The sequence below is a fragment of the Orbicella franksi genome, chromosome 1 (assembly GCF_964199315.1).
Source record: "Orbicella franksi chromosome 1, jaOrbFran1.1, whole genome shotgun sequence".
NCBI classification, from domain to species: domain Eukaryota; kingdom Metazoa; phylum Cnidaria; class Anthozoa; order Scleractinia; family Merulinidae; genus Orbicella; species Orbicella franksi.
This window is the reverse complement of record NC_138145.1, coordinates 36407453-36422147: the sequence shown is the minus strand read 5'-3', so window position 1 is coordinate 36422147 and position 14695 is coordinate 36407453. Positions and strand designations below refer to the sequence as shown.

Here is a 14695-nt window from a genome sequence, read left to right as displayed (position 1 = left end):
CTCCTACCTTTTCTTGACAGGATAACTTTAGAAACTCTCTGTAGTTTTCCCCCTCCTCATAGTGCTCATTCATAAACTTCTCAATCTTACGGTAGTAACAGTGGCCTGGAACAGAGTCTTTCCTTGCTCCTACATTGTGATACTGAACCAAGTACGAGGTGTTGTGAAAAAACCGGAAATTTGTTGATGTGTTGTGTGAAACACATTGTTACATTTAATTTACAGATGTCTTTATTTGGAAGGTTTTTACCTCTACTCTAGTGATAGGCATGTATAAATGTTGCCCTGTCCAGGTAAAACAAAAAGCTATGAGTGTTCTCAAATCTTGCAAATAGTGGATTACTTTTTATAAATTTTAGCATACTTGTTGTGGTTTAAATTTATCTGTGGTTTAAAATTTCTTAATTTTCAAGGTAAAATGGGGTTGACTAGCCTACACGACTTTTACGGTTCGTGACATTTGTACATTTACCGTTCTCTGTTCGGTCACTCGACCTTTCTTGTCGCTTCACTCGTGTTCATGAAGGGTACTTCATGTTGTGTAATAAGGAGGAATGTTAGTGGAGTTGAGCCGTTAGATCGTGCTATGGCAAATTTTTATAGGTCATAGGTCTGCATGGTTTCCGCTGTTATCTGCATGTCGACTCGTTGAGTTTGACACCTCTGTAATTTGCCATGTGTTTATGCATTGTTTAGGCTCATTTCTATTGCAAGATATGCTTTTAAATCTCCATGAATTTGCTTTTGAGGGACAAAATATGAAATTTACCGTGAACATGTTGCTTACTTGCATTCCATATTGTGACGCCGGGCCCGGCTATGATTAGAACTGTTTGCAAGCACAGTAGGTAGATCCTTATCACGGATATCATATTTGTTCTCCTAGGATTTCCTTCGGAGACGCCGTAGCTTTACTTTGAGAAAGCTATACGTTTGTCTAGAGACATTCCTATGTTTCTTGCAGCTATCTGATCGAGCTTGTGTTTCTCTTGCTCGATGTATAGGTTTATTCCTCCTTTTTATTTCCTCCTCTTTTGCAAACCCCGTCTTTAAAATGGGGTTGATGCTATACGTTGAGTGCGTATTTTTGCTTTAAACTCCTTGACGTTAGTTGAGTGCTGCTATGTCTTGCACGATGTAGAACGGGGCACGTCCATAATAATCATGAAAGAGGCTCATTGCGAAATGCGCAATAATGGCGAAAGCGACGAGTCGTTTAAGAAAAGGTTTACAGCTGAACGATCCAGGCAGTTTGACATCTTACAAGCAAAAGAAGCAATCTTTCTAAGTGCGGATGGCTGTTCAGAAAGGGCGAGTGAGTTTTCCATGCCAGGGTACCAGTTGAAGCCCAGTGATGGAGGAAAACTGAACTTCTCCATCAAAGAATACAGAGCAATGGTGGAAAAGTTGAATGCCACGATTCCACACTCTTTCAGTCCAATGGGCTTGCTTTAAAGCAGGGCGAAGAATTTGCCCACAGTTTTAATTTAAAACAGATCAAATTTATAGAAGCTAAGTTGACGAAGGCCACGCAGGACATGGAAGCACTAGAAAATAAGAAGAGCAATTATAACAGCATATTCAAGGGCATACTGAAACAGCACATCAACAAAAGGAGAAGGAAAAAAGAAAACCGCAGAAAGTCAAATGAAAGAAAGAGGAAGCGGACTGAAAACAACGTCCAACGAGTTTATGGAATCTGTGTTGGAAACCCACTAGGAAATGATCTTCCACAATGCCTTGTGTACCCTCCCAGAACGGCCGTCCCGGAAGAGTGTATTGGATCTGGCCACGTCGTTATTTAGAAGAGTTGGGCCATACATCGCACAGCTCTTGGAAGGGAATTATTTCACCAATGCTGCAAGAAGCAGAATCACCACCAACCTTGAGCAGGAAGTCAGAGATTATGTTTACACCTTCATGTACCCTGAAGAGTACACTCTGACGGAAAGCATTGCTGCTTCTTGCAGCATTGGTGAAAGAGACTCCCATAGCAGCACAAGCGGCGACGAAGAACTCGACGACAGCGAAGATAAAAATGAGTGCCAGTGAAAGTTGCATTCGAAAATAACAGTGTTAAATACTTCTTTTCAGTAGCTACAAATGCTTTTTGTCGCCAAACGTTTTTTTAAAACAAATGGAAAGTTTGTAATAAATTTGTATCCTGCCTTCTATGTTTATTCTATAGCAATTTTTTTGATATTCAAACATTACTGCGACGAAAATTTCGTATTTTCTTTTCCGGTTTTTCTTTGGGTAATTTCTTATTTAAACCCTAAGTTTCTTTAATCGGCGAAGCTTTTTGCAATCTAGCAACGCAATTCTGTTAAACAAGCATCAGAAAACCGTAAAATCACGTCCGCCATTGCTCGAACAACAAACCTGAAGAGCCTGCGAAATCACTACAGCGGGTTTCTCTGTGACGTCATAGTCAGAACACGTGATATAGCTAAAGAAATGCGAAGGAAAATAGAGGGGAAAAAGCATGTCTTGGCGCTGGAGTTCTCCTTCTCTTCCTTCCGATAATGACTCAGAATTGAGTTTTTCTATGAATGAAGACGTCCCTGAAGTAACTGAAGGGGAATTTATTCCATACGATGAGAATTTAGAGCCGGTAGCGACCCAAGAAGAGGCCGTAGCTTATGACGAAAATTTCGCGCGCGAAGAAGAAGAACATGCCATATATCAGCGCCGCTTTGCTGGCGAGGTCGAGACCAATACATGGTATGTATTGCTTAATCAACTATCATTGAGCTATTAGTCCAAACTTTGTTATACTTACTGCGTTTTATTGATCCGAAACATATAAAACTTGCAAAAGATATACTTGTTTTGTAAGCAGTGAAACGTTACATTTCAGTCAATAATTTTTGCCATTACAGGTGTAAATGTTCGCACTGTTCGATAGAAGCGGTAACTAAAGCAGAAGAATGCATTTGCTGCAAAGAGATCGATCGTGTCGGGGAGGTTATGAGCCAAGTGGATCTAGAGGATCGGTGTATAACCCTCCATCCTGGCTTTCATGATGTTTGTCTGAATCGATGGGTTCTACAAATAGCATCGTTGGCCCTTAAAACAAAAGCTGGAAAAAGCTACAGGACCCTTTTTAGCCAAGGTCTCAAGAGTGAATCAGAGTGAGTTGTTCGTTGCAACAATGTTGTGACATGATATCCCTTATTTATTGCTGAATGTATATTTTTTTGTAGTATTACACTGCATGGTAGTTTGGTGCAGGTAAAGATGCCACTATTCTCAATATACATTTTGTTGCTTCCAGTTTTTTATCAGTTGACATTTTTTTCCCTAGTTCCTTGAGCCATCACTTTGTCGTCAAAGGCTTTTCTCATAAAGTTGCATATATCTTTTAATAAAATTTAGGTTTTGTTCTGCATACACTGTATTTTAACAACAAAGCTGAATGCAAAAATTATCAGGTTCTGTCATAATAATCAACTAGTTGGTAGTGAATGACAATCTCTTTTTTTTTCCTCACTCATTTAAGGTTTCTGCGATCAGTCTCATACAGACAGTTTACTCGACTCTTGTGGGACTTTGTTGGAAGCTCAAAGCGGTACCCTCTTCCTTGCTGTGCCTACAGTGCTATTAGGAAAGCCTTTCCTAGTGAGAATGGGCAGTACCATGGCTTCGAAGAGGACTAATGCAGCATATAATGGAATCAGTGTTAGTTTATTCTTCATAGCACATGCACATGTCCATGCAAAACTGTATGAAGTGTAATGTATAATAGTCAGCACTGTTTTTATATCTACTCATAATAATAGCTAGTATAAGTACCAGTATTAATTTTCTTAGTAGATGAAACACATTATTGATCTTCTGTGATTTTTGTCATTTTCTTCAAGTGAATTTAACATAACTTTTTTTCAAGAACAAACCATTGTAAAAAAAATGTCTTAAAAGGTCACAAAATAATTCTTGTTATATAAAAAAGTAATATAATACATTGAACTGCTCTTTGGTCATGATTGAGTTTCATCATTGTCATTATTTGGACACACATGTCCTCGTTTTGGTTGGCCACACTTTCGACACTTATAAGACCTTGTCCCAGTACTTCTTGTGGATGTGGTGGATTGAACTCCTTGATTCTGCATTAAAGTCTGCAACTCTGCTTCTGAAATGTGGAATTAGATAAAACATAAATAAGCTTTATTTCAATCAATGGCGTTGTAGAATTTTGTGTCTAGTTGAATATATAGGCTTGTACAATAAGTGCTAGCCCATTTACCTGTACATGTTGGGGGGCAAACACAGCTTTTGTGATTTATGCTTTATGCTTTTGAATGGCATCCTCCCTTGACTCCTTTTCAAGCATCGAGTGCATTGGCTCGGGTACCTGCTGTTTCAGTTCCTCTTCTAACTGCTTCAGTTCCTGTCTTGGTGTTGTGATCATGGTCTGGTAGATTTCAGTGACATATTCTAAAACAGGTAAACAAACTTTTTAACATAATTATGTCATTCAACGCCCTAGGGAAAAATCTCTATTATACAGAAATAACATAATTAATTCTGTTTTATTGTCAAATGCCTGGTAAACCAGCAAAGAAGTTGCTGATTTCAAATGGAACGTAAAATGAAGGATTGGATAATAGCCGTTCACTAGACATGGTACTGTAATAGTTTGCAATGTTCATATCTGGAGTTGGCATGTACAAATGGTTGCATAGTTACCATAACTTGCAGGTACCCTTGCTTCCCTTACTGTTGCCTCTCCTTCTTTATACTTCGGATAAGTAACAGACAGCCGTGGTTGTCCTTGACTATCTTGCTTTGCTTCCTGTCTTAGGTTGTAATTGAAGTGTAGTGCAGCTAATATTGACCTTAAAATATAATGTAGAGATCATTGACTTACACATTATATCATGCGTGTAATGATATGGGAATGATGGTTGATCACATCAATATACGTTCACCCCCAATGCAGAAACCAAGTTCTTGGCATTTTCAATTCTTTAATAGGCATTACTGACCCTGTTACACCATCTGCTGATCTCCAAGTTCTAAGCAAATGAAAAAAAAAATTGTTTACCTGCAAAGCATACCCAAGTAAGAAAAGGCCAGCATTTTTGGTGCAAACTGGTTGACCACTGAGTGGTAACCCTCAAGACAACTTGTTTGTTCCACTGGGGATGCTTTCTCTATTGCTTTTGTGAGAGTGCTCTTATTAAGGGCTAAACACAACTTTTTGTAGGCTTCTGAAACTGCAAGCAATACAGTAGATTGAAACTTGATTAGAAAGTTATGTTACACCAGTGTCAAAAGACAAATACAGTTATATGTGTAGTTGTTGCAGTATCATTATATGTAATTTACTTGAACATTTTTGCTAAATTTATGTACCTTTGGACATCCACACTTTCTCCACATCCACACTTTTTATGTGCCATCCTGTTCTTTAGCCTGGTAACTTTGGCTTTTAGTAATTTGACTTCTGCCTTCAGATCTTTGTTTTCTTTCTGCAAATTATCACACGTCTTGCAGTCTTCCGGAGTTTGGTCGCACTGATCAGTCTAATCAAAAAAAATTGATACAGGTTTAATTTATTTCTCTTTGTACTTAAAGTTTTTTATTTATTTATTTATTTATTTATTTATTTATTTTTTTTGCATGGCTATTTAATACCTACATATTATGGTATTGCGCCAGGGGAGAAAATAACAATCTTAATAAAGATAACCTTTTCTTTGTCAGCCAATTTATTCTTCTAAAAATAATGTTTGTAGGACAAAAACAAATTCTTACTGTTTGGTTCAATGGAGTTGATTCACGCTCTGCAGATGAGAAGGTTGTTAGAGGTGTTGAAGTCGAAGGACCAGCCTGCAAATAGAAAAAAAAAATTAAACTTTGCAAAAATCTTGTTAGTTTACAATTACAATTTATTCTTACATTTCTTAGTATTGATGAGTAAGTTGGTTCAAGTTCCGGTTCTTGATCTTGCACTGATGGATCGTGATCTTTATTTTGCTCTGGAGCCTCGTCAGAGAGGAATTGGTCAACCTGAAAAAGGGGAAAATTGAAAATAAAAGAACAAAGAAACTTACGAAGCCCTTTCTTCTAAGAATACGTTTCCTCTTACCGTTGGTGTTGCCAGCTCTTGTTGTTCCGACAGTGTCAACTGAAGATGAGGTTGTTCCAGCGACTCGTCAGTAAGAGGTTGATCCACCTGAGGAACAAAATAAGGGTACAGAGTGACTGAGGCCAAAAAAGAAAAAATATAGAGACGTACACTTTACCTGCATTAATTCAGGCTCGGTCTCTACAGCCGTACTGGATGCAAGTGTTTCCAATTGTACCGGGGTCAAAGCAGTGCTGCGATCACTACGTCTATCGTGTTCTTCACGAATTTCTTTCAAAATCTGCAGAATAAAATATATAGCATTGGTCGGCAAAACACAGAAATCGCACGTAAGCGAGAAGAATCCAAGGAACGCGAGGTGCGAACAACTCTCTGAACTATAAGACGCACAATTTGCTAGCCCTGTGCCAAAGCAAACGATGGTATACTAAGATTTGTAAGATTTCCTAGCTAAAACAAGTTGCAATTAGTGCACAGGGAATATAACCCGAACACAGTTAAGAAATAAAATAATAGCAGCACTCTATGCGTACCTTACGACGGCTCCTATGCGAGAGAGGCTGATCGACCGATACTTCAGATTTTCGCCAAACAGTGGGTATGGATCCTGGTTCCAGCCTTCTTACATTCCCTTCCATGTGGAACAACCTCTTGAAGCAATCCTCGTTAAAATGTTCCGAACAAACCATGAACCGACCTTTAGGGTTGAAATTTTTTCGGTGTAAGCTAACGAAAGCTTTCCATTTCGCGTAGAGTCCCTTGTTTGCTGGCGACCAATGCAGGGAAATTCCAGCCGCAGGATTCGACGAATTACTACAGCCTTGGACAACACAGCGGCTCATAATGACGCAAGATCACGCCGAAAACAACAACTACTCAATAGTTTCTCGCAGATCAAACTACACCTATTTTTGTCAACGAAAACTTCCACTCTGCATACTGAATTAACCACGTTTTTAGTATTTTGGTTGTGACTATGACGTCAGTTCCGTTCTCGACCCAATCCTCCTTTCAAACTCGGACTTTTCTAATTCGAGTAATGGCGGACGGTTTGAGCGCGAAGTTACAGTCATATTTATCGGACTTCTCCTTGGAATTTTGACCTGAGATTTGGCACAATTACTATTTGGGTGATGTAGTTTTGATATCTGGAGAGATTAGAAAAAGTCTATTTTCGTCGCAGAAGCACTTTAAAGTTTTACTAAAATAATTTCACGTGACCCCCCCTTTTTCCCTTATTTTTTTGGGATGGCCCCCCTCGAAAGCCATTTTTTTCGCATGCCCCCCCCCAAATCCCACCAGCCCCCCCCCCTACCTTATAAAAAATGAACGGTCCCTTGAGCGAATTTATCGGGTATCAAACTCGACCGCATCAACAAAGCTACTGCATTATATCATTCACGAGGCATCAATCATCAAAACCGTGTGAGGGTTTGTCGATATTCCTATTGGTTGTTTTGGAAAATTTCTGTCAAGTTTGATGTCCAAAAATACAGTGACCCGTTTTACGACGAAGGCCATTGCAGGAGATCAATTTTGAAAAACGCAAATCCCCCACACGGCATTGATGATTGATGCCTCGTGAATGATATAATGCAGTAGCTTTGTTGATGCGGTCGAGTTTGATACCCGATAAATTCGCTCAATGGAACGTCGGTCGTTTCGCACTTTTAGGTCGCGCTCGCCTTACGATTAAAAAAAATTGAGGCAAAACAATTTTTATCGAATAGAGCATTCTATAACCTTTGCATTGATATATAATTTGTAGTGGTTGACTTTAAGACAGCGCGGTAATATTTTTTTCGCTAAGGACACCCGCGAAGGTTTACAGTAACCTTAATCTTTTAATTACACCTCAAAAAACATTCAAAGAATACCTTATGAAATGTTCATCCATGAATGGCAATCCTTAAAACAAGAATGAGGTGTGTTTCCTTTGTTTTCGCACTACAGGCTTGATCGCTACTCTCTCGCACCCAAATCATCGTTGTTTACATTCGTTTGTTTTTAACTGTATTGCTGTTGGTTCAAACATGCTTTTTTGGGCGGGAACCTCTGAGTTATTTTACTATTGCTTCAGGCGATCAAGCTGCATACTTTCTACCAAGCAGTGCATGCATATACGAGCTTAAGCTTTTGCAATAATGGATCGGCGAAAGCAGCTTTATATTTTCAGCGCGTGGCCGTTAAAACTGGTAAATTTTTGTATATATATATATATTTTTTTATAGTGCTTGAGGATGGGTGGCATCGGAAATATATTCATGTTAAGAACTCTTTAAGCAAATGTACACTGTACTATGAAGTTATATGAAGTTATATTAACACGCAATGTCTGTGTAATCTCGCTCTAGATGACAAACCAAGTGTTGCAAAAATTATGTTTTGAGGTATAATTTTGCTGACTAATTTCTACCTAAAAAGTGAACCATATACACAAAGACGTGACCTCATTACTACCCAATACAATGTTTAATTCAAACTGAAACCTGTAATTCACTGGCAGATCTTCTGTTAGCAGTTTAATAAGCTTACCAGCTAGCTTCTGAGCAAATAGTTGTGGCGACACAACATTCATAATAACAAAGTTGATCAAAGTACAGTAAGCATTTGCTGAACAACTGAATACAATACCAATGCTACTAATAAATTCAAATTATCCCTAATCGAATCTCCTGACACAGAAACAAATTTATAAGAGGAGAAATTTAGGATACTCTAAAAAACGCACTATTTCCTACACAATGATCAGGTTGCCTTGAATAGTAATACTAATAAGTTTGGAAGACAACTGTTAGCAACACCCAATGCGGACCTGTCTGTTGTGGTGGGTATTTATCCTGGCTGCAGTCCATCTCTAGTAGAGTCGATGTTCGAAAGTAGGCCCGAAATACGAAATCTTTAGTAATATGAACCCACAGAGCTAGCTAAGGATTGTTTCGTATTCACAGATTTTTAATGAACCCAACTCTGTTTATAGATGTGTTTCACGCTCGAATGAAATGTGCGTGTTCCTTGCTGAAACCACCGTCTTAATTAATCTGGAAAGCAACTTGAAAGTCTGCACAGTTCATTTTCCTTTGCTGCATGTAAATGGTGGCAATCTAACTTTCTAACATGAATTATTTAGCGATATCGAGATTATCTCTTGCGTGGGGCGTCAAATCCGTCTTATGACTAGCCTAGTCTTATTTATTTAAGGATGAAATTGATAGTGATACGCATACAGCAAGTCAATCCGGAAAATATTCGTAGGTACGTGGTGATAACGTGTCGGCATCGTTCCTGAATATTTCGGCTTAAAAAAAGTTTGGGGAGGCAGGAATGCCACTTGGTACTCAGTCAACGATCATCACGTCAGAACTCTAGCGGCAAGTTACCATAAATAGGACGTTCAATTGTTTATCTATGCTCTTTGCAAAAAATATCATCTCTTCTTTGATAGGCTTAAACTGAAACTGAAAACAGAAAACGCAAAGTACATCAATGTTTATTTGCAAAGACTGTTGTTGAGATTGATGTTGTGAATTAATGTTCTTTTATCTTGGGTGACTCAAACTGAAAAAATGCTTAGATAGGCGCTTTTTACGGATGACTTATCTACAACTTCCGCTCCGAACCCTTGATGCAATGTTGAATATTTAATTAGATATTTTCTTGTTTTGTACAAAGATCTTTATGCGCAAACAAATTCTAGATCATAATCGAAGCCAACGAATATTGCTATAAATCGCCGCTGCGTACTGTTCAATATCACATTCAAAATGGAATGAAAAGCTTGTTTCAAAGTGAGTCGAGAATTCAAACCCATGACGAAAACCACACATTTACATAGCCACTAGCCACTTATCGTTAAGCTACATTCAAGGATAATTATAATATTTCATCAATATAAATTACCATTAACCCTACATGTAACCTAAAATCCATATCATACTGCATGGTCCCTCATCCCCAACTACCGAGAGCCTGGAACAGGCTATCTTGCTTGGGGCTAAATATATGGAAAAAACGAACAAAGTTGAGTTTTCTAGTTTTGTCGAAGAAACTGATTTTGTTCCATTTTTGCGGACATTTATTCTTAAGTAATCTGATGAAAACTGAACCAGATTAGCAGGCCTTCGTTGCAGGCGTAAACAGGGAACCAGCTTATTGCAGAGCTATTCCTTGCCTTAAAAAAGTACAATTTCAAGAACATCGGTTAATCTAATTATTTGGCGGTAAACAAAACCAGGGGTGTTACTAAACATAGCAACTAAGTAACCCAGTGACGGGAAAAAATTTCAAAGGGTAAAAAAATATATAATATTTTAAGAATGCGAGAAATCGATTATAATTGATTTTTTGGTATTGATGTATGAATAGTGTCTACAACACCAATTCACAAAGCAAGCCTGATAAAAAACCCATATAAAGTTCAGAAATAAAAGTTATAAAAAAGCTAATAAATCACTGCTGTCAGTCAAGGTTGTCAAAGGTCGTCAAAATGAAACACTGAATGACCGAATAGATTAATAGAAATTAGTTAATTCTGGTACATGAAGAGAGCTAAGCCAATCCAAACTATAATACGTCGATTAAGAAGTACTAAGCGATTCACGCGAGTCCGAAGTCTCAGTAACGCTGCGCATAGAATTGGAAAACATGATCTGTGACACTTCACACTTCTGCATGGTCCACCCTCAATGTTTATAAAAATTCTTGTAAATCATAGTTTGGATTGGCTAAGATATTTTAGACAAGTCACTATTAAAATGATGACTTTTGGGCATTGGTTTCTTTTAAATTTTAGAGTTTCAGACCTTAGCCGCTTTTCGTACAATGAAAACTTTGAATTGGCATAACAAACAAAAACTTCTTAGTCCTTCCTTCGGCGCCGTATCATGTGTGCATGAAATGATGTCGGCGGCCGTTTCATGAATAAAAAAACATAGCGAAATACCTTTCCGTGGCTTGGTAAATATGCATCCTTTACTTTTTATCTGTTTCAATCGATTTTAGAGATTTTTAGGAGATTTTGAAAGTTTTACACCCTTAACACACACGGAACTAACACACACAGAAGTAGCATGAGCTGTTGACGTAATGATGGCGCGAGGAAAGAGAATTTACATTTTGAAGATCAAAGTAAACAAGTTGTTTCCCTTTTTTTCTTCGCGGTGTTTTCGAAAAGAAGTAGAAAACATGTTCTCCGTTTTTCTATCGATTTATAGAAACACTCGTGAAAGTTTGGGAGAATTGAAAAAGCCGTGGAAACACTCGCCTACGGCTCGTCTTCCCACAGCATTTCTCGTTCTCCCAAACTTCCACTCGTGTTTCTATTGCACAAATAGATTCCATGTTGCCGTGCGTCTGTTCAGTAATAGATCACAGATGACGTCAAAATATGGTAAGAGCAAAAAAGTGGCACACGAGATGATAGCCGAGTGTGTCACTGATGTTCTTACCACATGTTGACGTCATCTGTGATCTATTACTGAACAGACGCACGGTAACATGGAATCTATTTGTGCAATAGAAACACACACAGTGTGTATTTTACTATTGCTTCAGCCGATGAAGCTGCATACTTTCTACTGAGCAGTGCATGCATATACGCACTTAAGCTTTTGCAATAATGGATCGGCGAAAGCAGCTTTACATCTTCAGCGCGTGGCTTGCAACAAATGGTAAGTTTTTCTATACACAATTCAATGTTTAATTCAAAACCCTGTAATTCAGTAGCAGATCTTCTGTTAGCAGTTTGATAAGCTTACCAGCTAGCTTCTGAGCAAATAGTTATGGCACGACACTTAAGTCTTTTACATTATCCTTGCAATGAATCGGTATATCTCATAGCTGATCATGATAAGTGATACTTCGATAGTACTTGGAGGTTGATCTGAACATTCATAATAACAACGTTGATCAAAGTACACTAGGCATTGTCTGAAAAACGGAATAGAATACCAATGCTAGTAACAAATTTAAATTATTCCTTTTCGAATCTCCTGAGATAGAAACAAATTTATAAGGAGAGAAATTTGGGATGCTCTAAAAAACGTAGTACTTCGTACACAATGATCAGTTTTCCTTGAATAGTAAGACTAATTGTTTGGAAGACAACTGTCGGCAAAACTTAATGCGGACCTGTCTGTTGAGGTGGGTTTTCATTCTGGGTGCAGTCCATCTGCAGTACAGTCGATGTTCGAAACTAAACCCGAAATATGAAATCTTTAATAATATGAAGCCACAGAGACGGATGAGTTAAGGATCGTTTCGTACTGAGAGATTTTTAATGAACCTAACTGTGTTTATAGATGTGTTTCACGCTCGAATGAAATGTGCGTGATCCTTGCTGAAACCGCTGTCGTTAATTAATCTGAAAAGCAAATTAAAAGTTTGCTCGGTTCATTTTCCTTCGCTACACGTAAATGGTGGCATCTCTTGCGTGGGGCGTCAAATCCATCTTATTACTAGTTTAGTCTTATTTGTTTATGAATGAAATTGATAGTGATACCAATGCAGCAAGTCAGCCCGGAAAATATTGGTAGGTGCGTGGTGATTACGTGTTGGCATCCTTCCTGAATATTTCCGCTTTGAAAAAGTTTAAGGATGCAGGAATGTCGGTCGGCACTCAGTCATAGATCATCATGTTACAACGCTCGCGGCAATTTACGATAAATAGGACGCTATGCTCTGCGCAAAAAAATTATATATTATCTCTCTTTTGATAGGCTTAAACTGAAACTGAAAACAAAAAACGCAAAGTACATCAATGATTATTTGCAAATAGTGTTGTTGAGATTGATTTTGTGAATGTTCTTTTATAATGGGTGACAGAAATTGAGCAAATGCTTAGATGGGCACTTTTTACGACTGACTCATCTACAACAACTTCCGCTCCGAACACTTGATGCAATGTTGAATATTTAATTTCATCTTGTCTTGTTTTTTACAAGGACCTTTTGGCGCAACCAAATTCTAGATCTTAATACAAAGAATGATCGAAACCAACGAATATTGCTATAAATCGCAATTGCGTACTGTTCAATATCACATTCAAACCGGAATAGAAAGCTTGTTTCAAAATGTCTCGAGAAACTCAAACCCATGACGAAAACCATACATTCACATAGCGACTTAACGGTAACGTACATACAAGGAAAAATATAATATTTCATCACTATAAATTACCATTAACCCTACATGTAACCTAAAAACCATATCATACTGGTCGCGCAAATAATTCAGAGATGGCACTGAAGCGTCCTACTACAATGTACCAATTAATCGTAAGCATTGCAAAATTTGAGGGACAATGAAAATGCACATCTGTCAAATTAGAAAACATAACAATAGATTTGGTTTTGAGACTGAGAGCAGTCACTCATTCAAGCGCAACCGGTAGAATAAAGAGCAAGAAGAATACCTTAATACACGTTCTGATGGCGTGTAAACTGTGATATTTACATAATTGGGCCTTCTGGTGACCATCCAAAACTGGAAAGTTTATTCACAGCCTTTATTAATATAGCAATTTATGTCACTTCCAATTCTGTCTTTCCTCTTTTAACGTTTTGAGAATGTTTCAAAACATATTGGATTCAATCCATGCAAAGGAGTCGGCTCTGATAGGAACCGAGCCTTTTGCGTTAAGCTACAGTCGTGCGATTATAACAGAGGGTTTTGCCTAAATCTAAGAAAAGATAATAATGAGCCCATGCTTCTTACGTCACATAAACGCTGGCTATGCTCTCCGGCTACCTCAAGACAAATGGTCCCTTCATCTGAACCGCCCGTTTATCTAATAACATTAACTTTTAAAAGTTTTTGCTTTTTTACGAAATGAAATAAAATAAAATAAAATAACCTAATTGAAACATTTCTTGGCCGACAACTAATAGTTTCCGTGAGATTTTTCAATATCATAGCCTTCTATCACAATCCTGAGGTGATCTATGAAATGACAGGAAAATTTGTTAATCATGTGTGTTTCTACCGTTCTAGTTTTATTCAGGTCTGTCCTGCTGACCAATGCAGAGCATAGTAAGTGTATATATCTTTTTATTAATACCCGTTTTTGTTTTGTGCATCTTATTTGAGCTATACCAATGCAATCGCTGTCAGCTTGGCGAATTGCACAAATGTTCTTTAAAAGAGAGTCTAGTTGGCATACGGGAGAGGGGAGGGGAAGGGAATTGAATTAGTTTGAAATAAAGAAAAATGTGATCGTCGTCCCATATAAGTTTTTGATTGTCCATATCATTAATATTTGTATGAAGAAGAAGGGGAGTTGGTCGGTAGGTTTTAGATAATTATGCACGGGCAAAATATTTATAATTGTGATATTATGAGATTATTCAATCTATTTTAGCGGAGCTTTGTCAACCAATTTCAAGCCTTGAATTAGACCTTGACTTAACATAAAGCTTAGATGAAATGTTTAATGACTAGTAGACGCTACGTGTGTCAAACGTTTCTTCGCCATATGTCATGTCTCTCTTAAAAGCTCATTTCATACTAGTTCATCACTGATACTCCTTTAGCGATGTTTAATGGCGATTTTAGGCAAAACAACAACGATAACAAAACAGGGACGTTGAACGCAAAACATCA

General features: G+C 37.9%; 3 protein-coding genes across 8 annotated transcripts in view; 2 read left to right on the top strand and 1 right to left on the bottom strand.

The window, feature by feature from the left end:
* Positions 1-2337: 2337 nt before the first annotated feature.
* Positions 2338-4257, top strand: LOC145480398 (P2X purinoceptor 7-like). Its single transcript, XM_081458684.1, has 3 exons — positions 2338-2724; positions 2883-3134; positions 3503-4257. The coding sequence occupies exons 1-3, from the start codon at positions 2486-2488 to the stop codon at positions 3657-3659; spliced, it is 648 nt and encodes a 215-aa protein (XP_081314810.1). The 5' UTR covers positions 2338-2485; the 3' UTR covers positions 3660-4257.
* Positions 4258-5626: 1369 nt separating this feature from the next.
* Positions 5627-7380, bottom strand: LOC145480481 (uncharacterized). Of its 3 annotated transcripts, XM_081458736.1 has the most exons (4): positions 6255-7380; positions 6098-6184; positions 5908-6018; positions 5627-5838 (listed from the first exon to the last, which is right to left on the bottom strand). In XM_081458736.1, the coding sequence occupies exons 1-4, from the start codon at positions 6258-6260 to the stop codon at positions 5644-5646; spliced, it is 399 nt and encodes a 132-aa protein (XP_081314862.1). In that variant the 5' UTR covers positions 6261-7380; the 3' UTR covers positions 5627-5643. The 3 variants fall into 3 exon arrangements, 2 of the variants coding, with proteins under 2 accessions (XP_081314862.1, XP_081314857.1); XM_081458731.1 differs by having other exon boundaries at positions 5627-6018; XR_014048519.1 differs by lacking the exon at positions 5908-6018 and having other exon boundaries at positions 5769-5838; positions 6098-7380.
* A 1297-nt stretch (positions 7381-8677) lies between these two features.
* LOC145479914 (MAM and LDL-receptor class A domain-containing protein 1-like) overlaps positions 8678-14695 on the top strand; it is a 266467-nt gene continuing 260449 nt past the window's right edge. For all 4 annotated transcript variants that reach the window (XR_014048479.1, XM_081458409.1, XM_081458405.1 and 1 more), the window contains exons 1-2: positions 8678-11766; positions 14087-14125. Coding sequence is in view for 3 of the 4 variants with exons in the window: in XM_081458409.1 (XP_081314535.1) it covers positions 11715-11766; positions 14087-14125 (91 nt within the window). In the remaining variant the exon portion in view is untranslated. The remainder of the gene's footprint in view (positions 11767-14086; positions 14126-14695) is intronic.